Source organism: Marmota monax, unplaced genomic scaffold (assembly GCF_021218885.2).
Source record: "Marmota monax isolate L192 unplaced genomic scaffold, Marmota_monax_Labrador192_F-V1.1 WCK01_AAM20220418_F8-fsc00107, whole genome shotgun sequence".
NCBI classification, from domain to species: domain Eukaryota; kingdom Metazoa; phylum Chordata; class Mammalia; order Rodentia; family Sciuridae; genus Marmota; species Marmota monax.
In genome coordinates, this window is record NW_026693761.1 from 5,655,838 (window position 1) to 5,675,790 (window position 19,953).

General features: G+C 34.4%; 1 protein-coding gene across 2 annotated transcripts in view; it reads right to left on the reverse strand.

Moving 5' to 3' along the window:
• Window positions 1-19,953, reverse strand: part of Vps41 (VPS41 subunit of HOPS complex) — a 167,315-nt gene that overhangs the window by 71,569 nt on the left and 75,793 nt on the right. For both annotated transcript variants that reach the window (XM_046460605.2, XM_058584458.1), the window contains 2 exons: window positions 12,121-12,183; window positions 8,698-8,763 (listed from right to left, as the gene is read on the reverse strand). In XM_046460605.2, coding sequence (XP_046316561.1) covers window positions 8,698-8,763; window positions 12,121-12,183 — 129 coding nt within the window. The remainder of the gene's footprint in view (window positions 1-8,697; window positions 8,764-12,120; window positions 12,184-19,953) is intronic.

Genomic DNA, 19,953 nt, shown 5'->3' on the forward strand with positions numbered 1-19,953 from the left:
TTTTTTTTTTTTTGCAGCATGATTTTTGACAATCAAACACTGGCTATAACCTATATGTCCAAAAATAACAGAATGACTAAGAAAATTAGATCCACAGGATAAAATATTATTCAACTATTAAACAACACTGAATCACTAAGAGCAGACTTCAATAAGGTAGGAAATTTCATATATTACCCAATATTAAGTTAAAAGAAGATCTAAAATAGTTGATGTTACCAGACACAAATACTATTGGTTTGGTGTATAGCCTTTCATGAATATACCCACAAAGATAATCATATTTACACACACACACGTGTGTGTGCAAAAATTATAATCAGACCCTATATATATTTTGGTAAAGTAACCTGGACAGAAGCAATCTATCAAATGTTGGGCATTTGATTTGTTCCCTCTGAGAAAAAGAAAAGCTGACATCCAGAAGTTGCCCTGGCATTCAGAGATAGGCCTTGATATTTTCCTGATGAATGTAAACAATTTAATGGAACACCAATATCAGACAAGGCCACTCTGTGAACAAGAAGGATCAAGACAAAATAAGACCAATTCATAATCATGTCTAAATGAATATTTTCCCAAAATAACCACACAGCCGTCCTGGCTAAAAGGAGAAACTGCTGCTGCTTTGCCAATTATGACTTCAGCCTTGGCTTAGTCTTTTCTTGTTTTTTTTTTTTTTTGGTGGTGAAGGTTGAGGGAATGAACCAAGGGGTGCTTAAACACTGAGCAATATCCCCAACCCTTTTTAATTTTTTATTTAGAGACAGGGTCTCGCCAGTTGCTGAAGCTCGTTTTGAACTTGTGATCTCCTGCCTCAGCCTCCTGAGCCTCCAGGATTATAGGCATGTGCCACCATGCCGGCTTTTCTTAGTCTTCTGGATAAGATTTATTAAAATACCCAGGTATACAATTACTCTTGCTTCCTGACAATATGCAATCTGGAGCAAATTCCTGCTTCCTTAAATGTCCCCCAAATCATCTCCCACCAGCTCAATCCTACAATCCCTTTTCCTTAGCATCCTCTTCATAATACCTACAAGGGTCCTGGAGATCTTTGGCTGCGGGTCATTTATACAGCTAATTCACAATTATTAGACATTTGGTTTGTTCTGATTCTCACTATTACAAACATCAGAGGAATGTTGGCTGAAAATTAGAAGGAAAAACAAAACAAAACAAAGCCAACCAAACCAAGGTGAGGTGATTCCAAAATGCTTAAAGACAAAGAAAAATTACAAAACAACCTCATAGTGAAACTTACATATAAATACACATGTACACATTTTTTACTCTTAAATGCCTCAGAATACTCATTTTTCTACCAACACCATTTTGATTAGTTAATAATTTTATAACTACATTCTATTAATACTGTCCTATTTAATATTCTTTTGGAACCTACCACCCACCATTCCTGAAAGCAAGATACTATATGTGTATAGCACCTAATGTGGACCTTGATACAAAGTTGTGTTCAAGAAGCAGATACAAGCCAAATATTTCTGTGAAATGATGATTTAGTTTATACTAGTGATGCCAATTAAAAATGGTTATAATCCTAACACTTTGTTTTATACAGAGCATCATTTAAGAAAGAAAGAGAGGGCTGGGGAAGTGGCACAGTGGCAGAGTACTTGCCTAGCATGCAAAAGGCTCTGGGTTTGATCCCCAACACGGGAAAGAAAGAAAAGAAAGAGTAGCATGAGGGAGGGAGGGAACCTCTTAGTATTAAGAATAATCAATTGGTATTAAAAGATGATTTGATTGCTCCAGGAAGAGACAGTGGGCTTACCATTGGAGTTCAGGTAAAAGCTGCGATGAATGTAATTAACATTACACATGAAAAAATTAGCTGAATTTATTAAACGGAAAATGTCAACAAGAATTTGATGTGTATGATTCAAGGGGAATGTAAAAGAAAACAAATTTGCCATGGATACATTTCCCTCACGCCATCCCTGATAGGCACCAAAGAAACTGAACATCCTACATAAAGTCATCAAAAATAAGCAACTGATATTTGAGACAAATGAAAAATTATGAAAGCAATGGAGAATGCATGTTTTTCAGACTGACAACTATTTTAAGTAAAAGATTTCTATCTTTAGGCTCAGCCAGTTTAGAATATACAGAAATCCCTGCAAGAATATACCTTAACAATATAATTATTTTACAATCTGGTTCCACATACCTAAAAAAGGGTTTGTGAAAGTTATGTTTAGGTTTTATTTTCTATTAATTGAAGGTTAATCAGTTTTGGTACATTGAGACATGAATGAATTTCTAGGAATGGAACGACAATTTACAATAGAATGTAGAAGAAATAAAGGTATTTATTTTACAATTGTTCAACATGTAACCAATAGGACAGAAATTTGGTACTTGCCTGCAGTTTAACATAAATTGACTAAAAAGCCTTAACACAAAAATTTTTAATTTATAAAAATATGCAGTGGCTTCACTTGAAAGCTACCATCAGAAGATCTGTGTGATTAAAGTGTGCATATATAAGAGTGCCCATGACCAAAGCAACTGAACTTGCAGAAATATCCTGGAGAGTCAAATGTTGTGCACAGTAGACTTTTAGAAAGGAATAATGTTAAAATCCTTCTAACTCTAAGAATCCCAACTCCAAACTGACAAGAAAATAAGCAAACACACAAAGAAGCACCTTGACATTTCATGTTTAGTGATCACAGAAGTAGGAAAAGAATGCTTGATCAATCTCAATTCTAAAAATATTCAGCAGGGGCTGGGGAAAATGGAGAGATTTTGGTCAAAGGGTAGAGATTTTCAGTTTTAAGACAACTTATGGGGATCTAACACTCAGTGTGGGGACTACAGTTAGTAACACTGTATTAGAAAACTGAAATTTGGTAAAAGAACAGACCTAGAGTGTTCTCATAAAAGTACTATGTGAGGTAATGGATATGTTACTGACACCGATTGTGGTCATGATTTCACAACATGTACATATTAACTCATCATGCTGTACACATTAAAGATATGCAATTTTTATTTGTTAAATATACCTCAAAAAAGCTGGGAAAATAATTTTGAAATACTTTTTTAAAATTTATATTTTTAAAAGAAGCTGGCTTATGCTACCATGTCCTTCAGGTAGAATTTCCCACCAGCCTTCAGCCCCCAACAGTCAAGTGCTTCTCATTTCATTCACGCAGGTCCTCTCACTTGCTGACTGACATTTTCCAGCTTACAAAGCAACTTGTCCCTTTGGCCAGGTCCCTTTATTCTATCCTACAACACCACCAAACAGCTGACTATCTCATTTCTAAAAATGAACTCCACTGCAAACAGTATCACAACAATTTAATAATCTGTCACAGTAGTAAAAACAGTCATTATGAAGTGTACTTTGGAGCTCAAAGGTTAAGGTCACATGAATATGAGGTTTATCTTGTGGACAGAGAGAGTTGTACAATTAAAAATAAAAACATATAAGGTCTACGTGGAAGATTTATTTCTAAAACAGAAATTTCATTTGCTATGTTCATTTATTATAATTCTTGCGACACATGAGGGCTACACTTAAAATGGTTCATGCATTATGCTCATGTGTCAAGCAGTGGAATCCATAAATCCAGCTCTGGCATTCAACTACTAAGAAGTTACCTTGAAAACCTAAAATAAAAGTTTATGCCAAACAGAACTAGAGCCTCCTATTCTCAGTACCTTGTGGATAAGAAGCTCTCTCTAAAGACCTAAGCCGCTAGAACCTTAAAAAGGAAATATCAATAAATGTGTCAAATGACAGTTTCAGGTTTTTTTTTCCTGCCACACTGCTATTTTGCAGCACTATTTTAAAATCAATGTTCTAATTACTTCAATTTCTTTTACAGGAATCAAAAATATTAATAACATTAAAACGAGTAAAATATTAACTGGGATAGCTCTCAACTGTTCTTTGAATGAAATGAATACCTCATTATAGGACCTCCATTTTCCTACTTAGCTCTTCTCGTCTCTGTTGTACTAACTCACTGTTTACAGAAATTTGCATACAGTTCCAAGAATCAGAGAACAGATGATCAAACTGTACATTACTGTTCTTAAGGGTTAAGAATGCCTTTATTCCACACTACATTTTTATCTGGCTAGTCTTTGCTCTAATTTGTTTGAAGATTAAATTGTTTCTCAAAGGCAGATGGTCACAACCTCTCAGTCACATAATATCTGTCTTCATTCTCATTTCCCTCTATATGATCTGCCACCTACTCCAAGCAGAGGAGTCTTGGCATCCACACCTATGATTATTGCAAGGTTTACCACCATTTGCTAAATGCTGGCTTTTTCAAACTTGTTCTGCTTATGGTGCTACTTTAAAATTGTAATTGAAGCGATACGCATTGCAACTGGGCCAATAGTGTTTTTGCTTTTCTCATTTTTCAAAGGCATAAACTTCCATAACTTAGTTGTAGATGAGTACCTCCTCTTTGCTAGCACTTTCTAAACAAAACAAATCATTGCATAATAGTCCTCCCTTCTTAATGTCATCTTCTAAAATCTTTGGTTTTAAAATCAAAGACATATTTATAATGAAATTAGAAAAAACACTTCCTGAAATATCTCCAACAAAATAAGCAGAACACAATAATGTCAAAAGCATGTAGTATCAGTGATCTTTAAAAGTGTATACAGAGAAGATACTGTGAGCACACCAAGAGGGTGTACTGTACACAAAGATGTCATTATAGTTCATCAAATAAATGTTACTTTTTACTATGAAGTACACATTTACATAATAAAGACATGAGTCCACAGTTTGTATGCTACAAATCCTTAGAGGACACCCTTAAATTTTTAAAGCCTCTAAGTCAGAGAAATTATACTGGCTTTTGAAAAGGGAAAGAACTGAAATTCAAAATGTTATAAGAGTAATCATTAACTTGTTTGTCATCCTATAAGTAACTATAGCAAACTTAGTGGCTCTAAAACCCAAAAGATGAAGCTGAAAATGTCCTTCAGTAGAGCATCTACCTAGCTTGCATAGGCCCTGGGTTTGATCTTCAGAACCACAAAAATGAATAAATACATAAAACCTAAAAGGGGTGCTGGCACAAGGATAAACATACAGATCAACAGAACTGAAAGTCCAGAATTAAAACCTGACATTTATGGTTAACTGATTTTTCAACAAAGGGGCCAACACAAGAAGAGTTGTTTCAATATGTGGTGGGACAAATGGATAGCCACATGCAGAAGAATGAATTTAGAACCCTACCTTACATCACTCACAAACATGAACTTAAAGTAGATCCTCGACTGAATTTAAGAGGTAAAACTGCAAATTCTTCGAAGAAAATATAAGCATTAATATTTATGATCTTGGACTTGGGTATCTTAGATACAACTTTGTGCTTCTAAAGATGTCATCAATAAAGGGAAAATACAGCTCAGAGGCTGGGAAAAAATATTTGCAAATCATATAACTGATAAGAAACATGCATTCAGAATACATAAAGAATGTTTACAACTGTATAATAACCCAGTTTAGAAATCGGCAAAGAACTTAAGTGGACATTACTTCAGAGAAAATATGCAAATTGTCAATGAGGACATGAAAGGAGATATGTGACATAATTAAGTCATTAGGGAAACAAAAATGAGCATCACAATGGGATACCATTTAATATGCACCAGGATGGCTACAATCAAAAAGACAGACAAAAATGAATGTTAGGGACAAAGTGGAAAACCTGAAACCCTCAGGTATTTCTGCAGAAGATGTAAAATGGTACAGTCACTTTAGAAAAACAGTTTGACAGTACCTCAAAATGCTAATAGAGTTACCATATGATTCAAAAACCTTGCAATTGAGAAATGAAAACACATAGCCACAAGAAGTTGTATAAAATGTTCACAGCAGCATTCCTCATAATTACGAAAAGGAAGACCCTACATGTTCATCAACTGATAAAGCAGATAAATGATGATATACCCATAAAGTAAAATAATATTTCATCATCTCAAGAAATGAAGTACCGATACATGCTACAACACACATGCACCAAAAACACTAATAAAAAAAGCCAGCTCTAAGATTATATATAATTCCATTTATATGAAATGTCCAGCATAGGCAAATTTACAGATAAAGTAGATTAGTGGTTACCTAGGCATGGAAGGAAAGGAGGAAAGATGATGTGGCAAAAGGATTTTTTTAAAGGGGGATAAAAATGTTCTAAAATCATATTGCTGGCTGCAAAACACTATAAATATCACTAAAAACTATTGAATAGTATACTTTAAATTAGTGAACCTTATGGTATATGAATTATCTATCAATAAAACTATTAAAAAATCTAAAAGAAAAATTACTTAACATATTGAAACCAACATGTGTAATCACATGCTTTTTCACTTCAAAATATTACACATGTACATTTATCAGGCCCAGTACTAAGTCTTGTATACAATAATGTTTAAAACTTATTGTATTTTAAAAAATTATTTTAATTTAGAAATTCTAATTTGGTAATAACATCATTTTTAAATTCTTCTTTACCAGATGAGCTGAATCGTTTTTACTTAGTCTCATTTTATTTACACATTAACATCTTTTTGTGCTTCAAAAAAGAAATGCACAGATGCATTCCTGGAGAATTGAATAAGGAAAGGGGAAGTCAGAATTCTTTCTTAGAGAAAACTGAACATAGAATCACCTATCAAAAAGTCAATAAGTGAAGAGATGAATCAAAACTCTGATGTTCTTACTTGAATTCTACTTATTTTATTGTTTATCATGTCTGTATCCCATAAACTCCAAGTTCTTCCTATATAACCTTGCCAACACTGAGATGCTAGGTAACCGCTGTTTCCACAATGCTCACTTACTTTACTCAAAAAATCTGACCCAAACTGCCAAGTTCACACTATTCTTCCTGTATATGTTATCAAATACTAAATATAAGGGTGAAAAATATGTTATTATGTAACCCAGGCATTCTGCAGGTAGACATGTGTAGCAAAATTAATGAAAATTTGATGAGATTACTGTTATCCCTCACACAAAAAGTGAAAATTATTAAACTTCACAAATACATAAATTGTTAAGAACCAAACTAACACAGGAGAATCTCATCTTCAGATTCTGAGTCCTACCTGGAGAGTAAAACTCCTATTATGTTTCTTATTTCTAATATCTTTAAGAAATAGGGGATGGTAAAATCTCTAACTCCTAAAATTGGAAACCAGAAGTCAAAACTGCATTAAACTATAGGGAAATATTTAAACCAAAAAGATTCATCAATATTTTAAGTACAATGTAGATTACTTGTAAGAAGTCAGTAAACATCTTCAAAGCAGACCCTACAGAACCAATAAAGCCTCTGATAATTGCAGCCCGAGCCAATATTTTGAATGCAGCCTCTCAACAGACCCTTATATGGAACTTAATTGCTAAGCCACTCTTTAATTTTCAGATTATGAAATAATAAGCAACTGTTGTTTAAACTCCACCAAAGCTTTATCCTCACTGAGTTTTAAATGAAAATGCAAAAGCTCAAATCACAGCTAAGTGAGTTTATGCTCTATCACACACAAAATTCTCCAAAAATGTGTTTAATAAAGTAATATATGTGGAGTTTTAAAGCTACTCTTTACTAAGGCTGAAAAGGGCAAGGAAGGGAGTTACTTTTATAGGAGTAGATGAGGTATAGGTCTACAATAGAGAATGTGACAGTAAGTCTGCAATTAACTAGTACCACGAATATTTTTACATAAGGCAAATCAGACTAGAACCAAAGAATAACAATGGGTTATGAGGTGGAAGGAAAGGAGCTACCCCGCAAGCAGAAATAATAGTTAGTGCAATCTTGGCTTCATGCCTTAGGCTCAAATCAGGATTCCCCAGACCTGCCCCATACGCATTACAGTGACTTAGGGAATGACCAGTATACTTTTCTGCCATCATTCCATGAACTACCAGACCATGGGGAAACAAAGGATAACTATAACATTCAAAACAATTGAGTAGCTGGACCTCAAAAAATATAGTATATACATACTGTATCTATATACTACTTTAAAGAGGGGGGGAAAAAAGCACAGACTACTTGCTTTTCACTGGCTCTAAAGCGAATAAGCAATAATATTTATAGTTGCAGTATGGATAGTGTTTTGCTATAAAAATGGCTTTGAAAATATTTCTGGTTAATAGATAAAAATTGACTTATACTATCAGCAGAATGATGCTTTAATTTGAGAACTTATTATAATTACAAAGATAATCATGTAGAGAAAGGTTTCACTGAGATAATAGAATGTGCCAGGAACAAGATAATACAGAGTACCAATAATTATCCTAAAATGTTATCAAAGCCTGAAAGAGATTTTCTGTAAAGGGGGAAAACATCACTAATTTAGTTGCTTTTTTTTTTATTTTTAAATGCTGCCTCTTTTTTTGTGGAAGACACAATATATCAAATCTCTAGGTGGTAGACGGAGTAACATCTCTTTTAATCTTGTCCTGTACCTACTTCAAAGGAAGGTAGTGAAAAACACTGAGGTCACAACAACCCCAAGAGATAATGTTCTTACAATTTCATTACATTTTTCTTTCTCAAAATTTCTCCTGAAGAATAGTTAGACATTAAAGACATTAAAGGCAAATTACAGATCAAATGAAACACCCCTCAACAGCTCCACATCACAACAGAGACACAAAATATTTACCTTCTTCCCTCCAGTCACAAACTGCTTGCAACTGGATCTCACAAAATGTGGGTGTACAGCAATGATCTACAAGAGAAAAGAATCCAAGCCTAGTATAAGAGTCACAGTTAAAGCACTGAATGAAAACCCTTTATACATTATGAGCAGCATGACCTAAAAGCTGTCCTAATACCTTGGTACGAAGTAATACATGCAGTAATATTCTGAGACTGAGTTTTGTTCTTTTTAAAATTAATTATTTATTTTACAGTAGAATGTATTTTGACATATAGCACACAAAGAGCACAACTTCTCATTCCTCTGGCTGTACATGGTTTAGAGTCACTCCACTAGTGTAATCATACATGTATATAGGGTATAATATCTTTTTCTACTGTCCTTCCCATCCTCACAACCTCCCACTCCCTTGACTGCCCTCTACATAAACCAAAGCTCTTTAATTCTTCCCTATGAGTTTTGCTCTTAAGTGAAAATTCTCTGAAGTCAGGTCAAAACTCTAAGGATAAAAATGATTAGTTCTACTTTTCACTCAGTGAAGACCCCCTATAAGCAGATACCTCCTCTTCAGAGGCAACAAAGAAGGTCTTTAAGGTAGCCGGGTGTCAAAACTATTGGTAACTAAATAAAATTCATAGAAAAAACCCACTGAGAGAACCTGACTACCTCCTTGTTCAAGATGGCTTCCACGATGAATGGCACCAAGTGGAAGAGGTGAGTCAATATACCCTCCCACACAATTTCCAGTTATACCAAGGCCCTGTCAGAGGTTGAGGCAATAGAGGTAGAGGACCTAAGAGGTATAGAACTAATCATTAGGGTCCTCACCCCTGGCCCCAAACCTAAGTTCCTGTCCCTATGATTCTCTTTAGCTTTCCATTCAAATCTCTCCTCAGTCCCTTGTTATACAGGTCTCTCCCAAGGCTGCTCCTGTTACCACTCCTTGTTACTGCTAGTGGCTTTACGATTATATAATATCATTGACATACAGTGTGTAGGGGGCGGACAATGAAGGCAATAATGATACTCTAGTGGCTCCAATTAGCACAACTCCCTCTTTTGGGGCTCATTTGTTACGGCTCTAAGCCTGCATATATTCTGCCAGACTATCCATAAAACCAGAAACTTAATTAATTTTGATCTTTTCTAACATTCGACTAAAAACATTTATTAATGGACTAATATATTTCCCTTCTTCAACAGAATATGTTAACAGATTTCTTTCACACTGTCATTTTTAGGGCTTAGCATAGGGCCCTTCATTTTTTTTAACCACTCCTACCTCTCAGGTTAGCTTTCCCTTCAACACATTCCTAATCGATCCTAAACACTAATATAGAAGCATTTACATATTGTATTGTTTTACATTCTTAAAATCTCTGAAGAGTCCTTCTAGTTCTCTTTTAAGGCAAAACAGACATCTTTGCAAATGAAAAACATCATTTTCCCTGCTTCCTCCCCTTCAAGTATAAGAAAATAAAGCCACTAGGGCCACTACCATAAACTGCTCCTCTTTCACTGCCCTACTTTTGCCATAGTTGGGCTGAGCCTCACCTTGTCCCTGTCTCACACGCAGATAGAAAAGGCTTTTTCCAAAATTATCTACCCTAAACGGTCAATCTCACTGCTTAGTGCTGCTCCAGTATTTTTTTCTATTTTCAATCTTTCCCTCTCTACCAATTCTTACCATCAGCCAAAATGTGATCTGCAGAAACATTCTCTAGACATTGCCTGATTTGTCTGCCACATAATCTATCTTCTTTATTACCAAATTTCCTGAATGAGAAATAAAATTACTGGTTGTTTTGACACCCTCACCTCCAATTTCCTCTTGAAGTTGTCCTCACTGTGATCACCAAAAACATCATAATTACCGAATAAAGTATATTTGATTTAGTCTTCCCACCATTTAAAACCTCAGCTGCCTTTGGCACTGTGACCTACTTCTTTCCCCTGGAAGCCCTGTCTCTTTGGTGTGCCTGACACCATTCTTCTAGTGTCTAGCTCTTCTGGTGTCTGCTTCTCAGACCACTCCTTTACTATTTTTGCTTCTACCACCTGAATCTTTAAATTTAGGATGCTCCAGAATTTCAAGATTGGTCTTCTCTTCTCACTCTATAGTTTAAATGGAATAATATCTTTTAAAATGGGTTTATCTTACTCAACTGCAGGTACCAACTTTGTATTTAAGGGCCAGAATCTATCCTAAAGTCCATACTCATGTTTCTAAAACCTCTGTAATACAATGTACTACAGTTATCTAAATCCAAGACCAAACTAGCAATGTCCTTACTCAAACCATCCCTTAATGCATTCTCACGCCATTATCAAAGCAAGAACCTGAATTTACCTTCAGCTCCTCTATTTTTGATCATTCTCATCGAATGTATCACTAAAGCTAAAAAGTCTACCTCCCATGGGCTGCCTAAATTCATTTTTTCTACTCTATCTTAAATACTCATGATCACTTTTTTACCAAGCTCCTGATATCTTTCCCAGAGTATTCCATTAGCCTGCTGAATTGTCTCTCATCACCACTCTCCTGTTTAAATCACCCTTCCTTATGGTAAATTCGCCTTTATAAAACACATGTCAGATCTTATCTCTCCTTTACCTAATGGTCAGTAAGTGTTTGAATAAACAAATGGGTAAAAAAATGAATGACCTCTTCTTTTTTAACAAGCACACTTTACCATAATTGTTATCTAAAACTGGTCTTCTTGCCTCTTGTCTATCAGACCAGCAATCTATATAGTATACAAGGACTGTATTAATTTTCCTAAAAATTAGCTTAATTAATGTCACTCCTTTATTCTTAAACATTCAATAATTTCCTTTTATCAGACAGAGTCCAATTCCTTAGCTTTCAGACTGAGATAGTTCTAGTCAGTCAGTCTGTATACTTCTCTGGACAAATCAGTCTTTTATGCATTACCTAAACTAGACTCTTCCTGAACACAATGTGAACTTTCTAACACCTCCGTTTCTATTTTGTTATTCTTCCACATGGAAAGCCAGCTTTTCTATCTGCCCCTGTCCATTTATTAAAGCCCAGTCAAATACTGCTCCATCTATGAAGCCATCACTAAAAAGAATTGCAAATAGTGACTTTTTATCTTTGAACTGTAGTGCTATTTTACCTAAGTTTTTAAGCACAGACTGTGTATCTGTGTCAGTGGGTGTCCATGTATGTGCATGCATGTCAATATAACCACCAAAATAAAAACTCCCTGAAGATAGACACATCACAGTCTCTTAATGTACATCCTGCTCTCGTTTCACAGCATCCAAATGGTATCAGCATATCATAACTGATGAACAGACATTGACTGACAAAATTAATACAGGACTGGATCAGTAATATTTGAATTACTGATAATCTTTATTGCCTGAGATGAGAAAACCTTAGAAAGATTAAAAACTTACTTTAATAGGACAGTCAAAAGTCTCATGAAATTCTTCTCCAGAATATAATCCAAATACCTGCACCTAAAAATTAAATAGATCATGTTAGTTCAACATGACAATAGAAAAGACTGCTGAGTCAGTGAGAATGCATACTATTCAATTATAATAGCAACTAAAAATAACAAAAGTAGAACATTTAATAATTCTAATACCCTACCATCACTATTAAATTCTCAGGGTAAACAATTCCATAAGGGTAAGAGCACTCTATTGCTATTAAGCTTTCATAAGCATCCTATGGACAAAATTCCCTTCACTCATTACAAATTTATTAAATGGATGCCAACCTTCAAAAATGAAGTAGATATAAACAGGTTACTAATATTCTTTTATGAACTTCCCATAAGTTATCCTAAAGGAAGTATTATTTTATCCCTTAAAGGAAAAGGGAGCATGTGCATATGTGTGTGTGTACATATATACATATATCATATACATATACAGGTATATATCAGCCATGTAGATCAATGTGGTAAAAGATTAGGTGAACTGCACTTCATTTTCAATCTTACGCTAAATCTAGAGTGTATAAATGCAATATTTAAGTTCCCACTTATCAGTGCCTACCTTAAAGTTGTTTCAGACTACTTTGTTCATATTTTTATGATTTTCTGAGTCCTTTAATTAGACCATAGCAACAAAAAATGAAAAGGAAATCTGAGGTATAATATATACACTGTAAAGGATACAAAAATTAATTTACAGCTTGACACATTTTTTTATGACATCAATCTAACCTGCCAACCATCAGTCAAATCAAGAAACAGAACCCATGAAAACCCTCTGTGCCCTTTCCTGACTAATACTACCTTCAAATTAACCACTATCCTAGAATACATCACCATGGATAAGTCATGCTGGTGTTTGAATTTTATATAAGTGGAATTATGTACTATTCCACTGGCTTCTTCATTTAAATTTTCTTCATGGGATTTATCCATATTGTTACATATAGTAGTAGTTGGTTCTCTGTCATTGATGTATGGTATTTAAATGTATGGCTATAATTCATGTATCCCATTCAACTAATGACCACTCGGGGCGTTCCCAGATTGGGGCTATTATGAATAATATGCTGAAGAACACTCATTACAAATATTTTGGTACACTTTTATGGACATCTATAAAGGGTGTATAACTTGGGATGGAAATGCTACATCATAGGTTGCAAACACGTTCACATTTAATAGACAGCCAAACCACTTCATAAACTGATTTTAATCAATTTATGTACTTGCCAATAGAGGATGATAATTTCAGGGGATCTTAAAGACCTGGAACTAAGTAATAGTATTAGGGCCAATGGGAACTATTTCCCAATACTTGAGACATGTTCATTCTTCTAGTCTCCAGGGTAATGTTGTTATTTTTTTCTTTAAATTTTGGAGGAATTCATCAGTGAAGTCCTTTGTGTCTAATGGCTTTGCTTCAAACAAGGTCGGAATGCTTGTGCTGCCCGAATTTCTTATGCTGAAATCTAACCCTCAAGGTGATAGTGTTAAGAGGTATTACTTTCAGGAGGGCTGTGCCCTCATGGGTGGGTTATTAGTTCCTTTATAAAAGGAATCAAGGGTATTAGCTAGACCCTTATTCCTTCTGCCTTCTACCATGTAACAATAGAATATTCATCCTTCTGCTATGAAAACAGAGTGACAAGGTGCCACGTTGGAAGCAGAGAAAGCAGCCCTCATAACGCTGAATCAGTACCTTCATATTAGACTTACCAGCCTCCAGATCTGTGAGGAATAAGTTTTTGTCATTTAAAAATAACCCAGTCTAAGCTATGCTGTTACAGTAGCACAAACATGCTAAATAAGAGTTCTCTATGAGGTTTTTATTAACAAATTTAATTTTTATATAGATATAAGACTATCCAAGCTTTCAATTTCTTCTTGTTTTAATTTTAAGTAAATTGCAAGGAGTTCATTCATTCAAGTCACAAGCAAAAAAATTCACTCATATTATGTGATTTTTGGAGAAAGCTTCATGCATTAACAGATAAAATCTTCAAGATGTTCCATTCATTTTGCGACTATTACTTTCACACATTTGTGCAGGTATGTTATTTGAGTTCCAGTAATAGCATATGATACAATGTAACCCAGAGGGAATTTGATTTACCTTGAAGTTGTCTCTTTCTGCCATGTCAAGAATACATTCTAAGAGAAAACCTCAGGGTAAATATGTATTCTTGACATGGCAAACACAGATATGCCTACTACCAATTTATGTCTCATTGTTCAGAGTGTATAAAGTCATTGTTTTTATATAAATGTACAAGTACAGGATATACTGAATTTGTTACAAAATAGTGGTTAAGAAGTAAGAAAAGGGAAGATATGCATTCAGGGTTTGACTTCACCATGGGAAGTTTAACTTGACAGATCCCCAAAACTCTAAGAAAACTGGGTAAGAAGGTCTTGTATCACCTGAATCTTAGTGAAGGGAATCAACAAGTGGCCCCCTTAATGAAGTGTCCTCAGTATGAACTACTACTGAAGTTGTAAGATGAATTTCCCTTCTAACAATTGATTCCTTCTCAGCACAATAATGTCACAACACAGTCTTATGTCAAGCCTTATACTCCTACCACTTTACATCCCTAAATGTTTTAATATGCTTTATTTCCATGGTTTTCAAACCTGATTAAACATGTAAAATCCATGGATACAAATGGCTGGATCCCACCATAGCAAATCAAACTTTGATGGGGTAAAGTGATTTTTTTCTCATTATTTATTTATTTTTTAGTTGTAGTTGGATACAATACCTTTATTTTACTTATGTCTTTTTATGTGGTACTGAGGACTGAACCCTGGGCCTCTCACATGCTAGGAGAACGCTCTACCAATGAGCCATAACCCCAGCCCTAAAGTGATATTTTTAAAGGTTCATAATGGACACTACGTTGCTATGGTTGGAGATCTTGTTCTATCTCATTTGATCCTCACAGCCACACTGCCAGGATAAGATCAAACACCAATGTGCTTGTTTAACAGATAATTCTTCAGTAAATTAAATGACTTGCCTAAGGTTATAACAATCATAAGCATAGGAGTTGGGACCAGAACCCAAGTACTCAGAACCCAAAGACCATTCTTCTACATGATATCTTTATATTATATTTATATCTTAATAAGATAGCTTAAAATTTGCAAATAAAGATAATTTTTCACACACCGTATTAGAAGAACAGAAGAGAACAAAAACCAACCTTCAAAAGCCTTAAATAGAGAGTGTGAATGTCAGAATTTGAATTAAGGCAACTCAAAGAAGTTGAAAATAAATTAAGACTACTCATTCAAATGGATAAACTTCCTTTTGCCTATAGATGTGTAAAGAGATTTTCAAGAATAAGGAATTTCCATTGTGCAGAAAAATATGAGATGTAAACAAATGATGCATAGGCCTACTGAAGAAAACTGACACATCAGTACACAAGTAGATAAATACTAGGATTGTGATCCGATGATATCATGAATTCCTAGGGATAAATGTCCTTTTAAAAATTATGAATCCATATTGAAGATACAAATATGTATGGATATATAGAGAGAGAAGAGGAGAAAAGAACAAAGCCAAAGACATTCTTAGAAAACAGGAATTGTTATTCATCACTATTCTTGAGAACTAGCCAGAAGCAAAAATGCCACCACTGGAGGAGTAACTACACAGGATAGCTTCTAATACTATGCTTAACTGAATAACATTTACCTCCATTGCTCTTATATTCTATTTTCATAAGGAAACACTACAACTTCACAAGACAAATTTCATTTAAAAAAATCAGTGTCAGTATTATGGTGATTTATAAAAGTGTCAATGTTGTGGTTCACTTCACTAACGTAATATCCCAAACTAACTGGTCACAAATTAGACTACTAAAGTTAACATAGTCCAAAATGATTCTGAGTCATTTCCTTTCTGTCTCCTTCTTTATTTATTTGGCCATTTTGTTGGCAAAAATCAAACTTTTCTGTGAAGGGAATCTCTTCAATGATAGTCCAGACAGTTTTGGCTTCCAGGAGATCTCAGCTAAGAATCAGAAAATTAAAGGTTACAACATAGAGGACCCTTTTGATAATGGTATCCCCTAGAGCAGCCCTATCAACTTGCCACAAAAATACCTAATGAAGAAAAAACATTAATAACAAATGGCTTTATAGCAAATCTCCAGCAAAATCTTAGAAGAATTCTTATGAACTACAGAGAGAGCCACATAAGTACCACAGGGGGTATGCAATATGTTTTACTGCCTTAATAAATAAAACCTAACCCTAATGGAACAGGAAGGAAGATGTATAGTCTTTCTCCACTTTAGCATGGAATTCTATATATTTGTCAACTAAAAAACCATGCCATACCCCACTGGACATAGAGGAACTATGACCAAAATGGCCAGAACACCATACAACCCCTCTGGTTCACATTTCCTCCTAACAACCTCTCTCAAACCCCAACTTCCAAATAAAAATAAGTCAAGAATGAGAACAGGGGTGCCCATGCAAGCTTTCATTACATCTTGAGCAGTAGTGAACATGACCCTCGCAGGAGAGATTGCTGGTTTTCATACAGTCCGCCCAGGTAGAAAATCAGGGAGCAGGGAGTGATAACAGGGGAGCCTTCCACTTCCCCAGGGAGGGCTGCCTTCACTGAATTACTCCAGTCAAAGGAAATCAGGCTCATTTGAAGACCCCTGTTGTCAATCTAAGAAGGTGATTCTCTAACATCCAAAATAAATCAGGCAGGGCCAAGAAAAAGTCAAGCACTGAATCTGTTGCTAACATGGAATCAGGAAGAGCTCTTCTCCTGTTATGAAATAGATAAAACAAAAGAAACAAAAAATACACAATCTATTTAAAAAACTGTAGAATACCACTCCAAAGACTCAGAGAAAAATTATGCTTTTAAAGATGATGTAATGGTAACCACTAGCCAAAGAAAAATTAGAAAACTATTTGGAAGCCCCAACAGAAAAACAGGGTGATGATAATGATAACTTCAGTGATAACTAACAATTACTGTTTCTTCTGTACCAGTAATATCCAAGTAATTTACAGATATGAACTCATTTAGTCGTCCTAATTATCATAAAGTAGGTATTGTGATTATCCCTATTTTATAGGGGAGGAAAGAGACTGAGGCACAAAGAGACATAAATCACTTATCTGCTGTCATACAACTAAAAAGAGACCACATTATTCCATTCCTAACCACTAGGCAGTATTGTCCAATACTCTAAGGCATATAAGAAGTCATAATTGTTGTTGTTTTTTAAATTACATATCAGGTTGATACGAAAATAGAGCCAGAAGAGAGATTCCAGGAAAATTAAAAATGCAAAATAGAATAAAAATCTATTCCACAAAGCAGTAAGGAACGAAATTGACACTGGAAGAAAAGCAAAGCAGCAAAGTAATAAATAGAAAATCTGTCTCTGACTACAGAGAAATCAAAGGATAAAACCAATGAGAAAGCAAAGTGTGAATTTAAGTTATTATATAATATGACCACTTCTTCTTACAATCTGTGTGTTTTCAAAAAAAAAAGGGGGGGAGGGAGGGGGTTAACAGTACTTATCCATTCTACCTTTTGCATTGAAAATTTAAGTACTATAATAGAAGAGGGAAACAGGCTAGGCCACAAAGAGGAAATAAATGGCCAAAAAAAAAAAAAAAGGTGATTTGTAATTGAGTGGCACCTCATGACATTTCCATGAAGGTCTCCTTTTGCACCCCCTGTCCAGCTGAGGCAATGGAGGAACTGGGAAGCCAAGCAATGCACACACCTCAGGGCAGCAGAGTAGGAATACCAGCCCAAAAAGCTGAACGCAGCTTTGCACTTGGCCTCTAAGCAATACTGCCTCCAGCCATGTATTATTGAATTTCTTTGAAGAAATGAAAACAAATGGAACTGAAGTAATAATCAAAATTATAACTGAGGTAAACTTTCCTGAAATGAAAACAATACTTTAGTATATGGATCAAAAGGATTTACTAAGTTCCAGACAAAATTAATGAAAAGAGACCAAAACTAGACATAAAGTGCCAAAATGAATTATAGGACCATTTATTATTGCTGTTTCTTCTTATTGTTATTATTAGACAAGCCTATTATTATTATTATTATTATTATTATTATTATTATTATTATTATTAGTCAAGCTCCAAGGCCCACAAAGTGCCAGAAAAATGAGAGTAACATCTCCAAAATTTGGAGAGAAAAGATTTTGACCCAGAATTTTATAATACTAAAGGGAACATATGCAAGAGATGAGAAACCCTGTATGTCTTCATCCTGAAAGTAAACCTATAATATGCCAGTAAAATAAAACTGAATATATATGTAGACACATACACATAAGATAAATGCATTTGTGTATTTCAAAATTTAGAACACAACTAAAGAGAAGTCATGGGGAAAAAAGAACAGAAATGAGTCCCTGTGAGCAAACAGGGTAAATTTTAACCAACTCTTAGAAATATGACTTTAAAAATAAATGCAAATATCAAAGGTTATCTTCGAAATAAAGATAAATAACTATTTATCTTAACACACTCAAAAAGCAAAGATCACAACAGCCATTTAAAGATGCATTAGGGCGTCTGGACTTGTGACTCAGCAGTAGAGCGCCTGCCTTGCATGTGCAAGGCCCTGGGTTTGATCCTCAGCATCACATAAAAATAAATAAATAAAATAAAGGTATTATGTCCAACTACAACAACAACAACAAAATATTTTAAACAAAAGATGCATTAAGACCGAATAGCTGGGATTTATCTTTGTAAACATCCTTGGCTTTAATCGTCATTACTCACATTAGTGTATCATTCTGTATTAGTTTCTCAATTTTCACAACACTCATTAACCTATGATAATGACTGGCTAAAATAAACATGTGTACTCTGAAGATTTACTTTTCATTCTATTAATGCTAATAAAATGTGAGAAAACCATTTTTTAAAATACATCATGGGTCGATATGAAAATATGGCAGTCATAAACTTTACTAAAATAGGCAAACAAAGGTGTTTGTTAACAAGGGTACCATGAGATATCTCGGGGTCATGTCACTATGCACCAGATGAAGTAGTTAAAATATTCCATTTTCACAGTAATTCTTCAACATTTCTGAAAATTCCTAAAATATCTTAGCAAAAACTCTATATGCAATTAAAACCTTAAATATTCTCTTTCATCAAATTAAATTGGTTATCAGTCTGGAATAAATTTTTTGCATTTAAGAAAACAACATGAAAATTAACTTTCTTTGCAAATACATGAACATAAAAGTGTTTCAATAGTGTGGATGATTTTTCTCAATTTCTGCACAAACTAACTCTTTCCTCCTCTCCTCTGACAACTACGTTCATCTCAGAATTTCACAAAGTACTGGAAAATTTGACAGTGCTTTTTGAAAAGCACTAGTGTTCCAATTACTGTTTCAAAAGACTTTTTGGGCAACATTAGACTTCGATATACAAAATGCATTCTCATATGTCAAAAGGATTTCACGTTGCTTTTATTAATAGATTAATAAATATAACATTCTTAATAGATACAAATGGTTATAACTCTTTTTACTGAGTATATAGTTTTTAATTTGCTCATCTTAATGGCCCACTGAATTTAAAGCCCATAAAAATACAAAATTAGATTAGGAAATCTCTATTCAGTAGGGAATACGTAAGGTTCTATAATGATTCTTAATGCAGTCTCTTCTTAAACTGTTATTGTAGAAAAGTAGCTTAAATACACTGTGCATTAGAATTTTATCATTGCAAACCAACA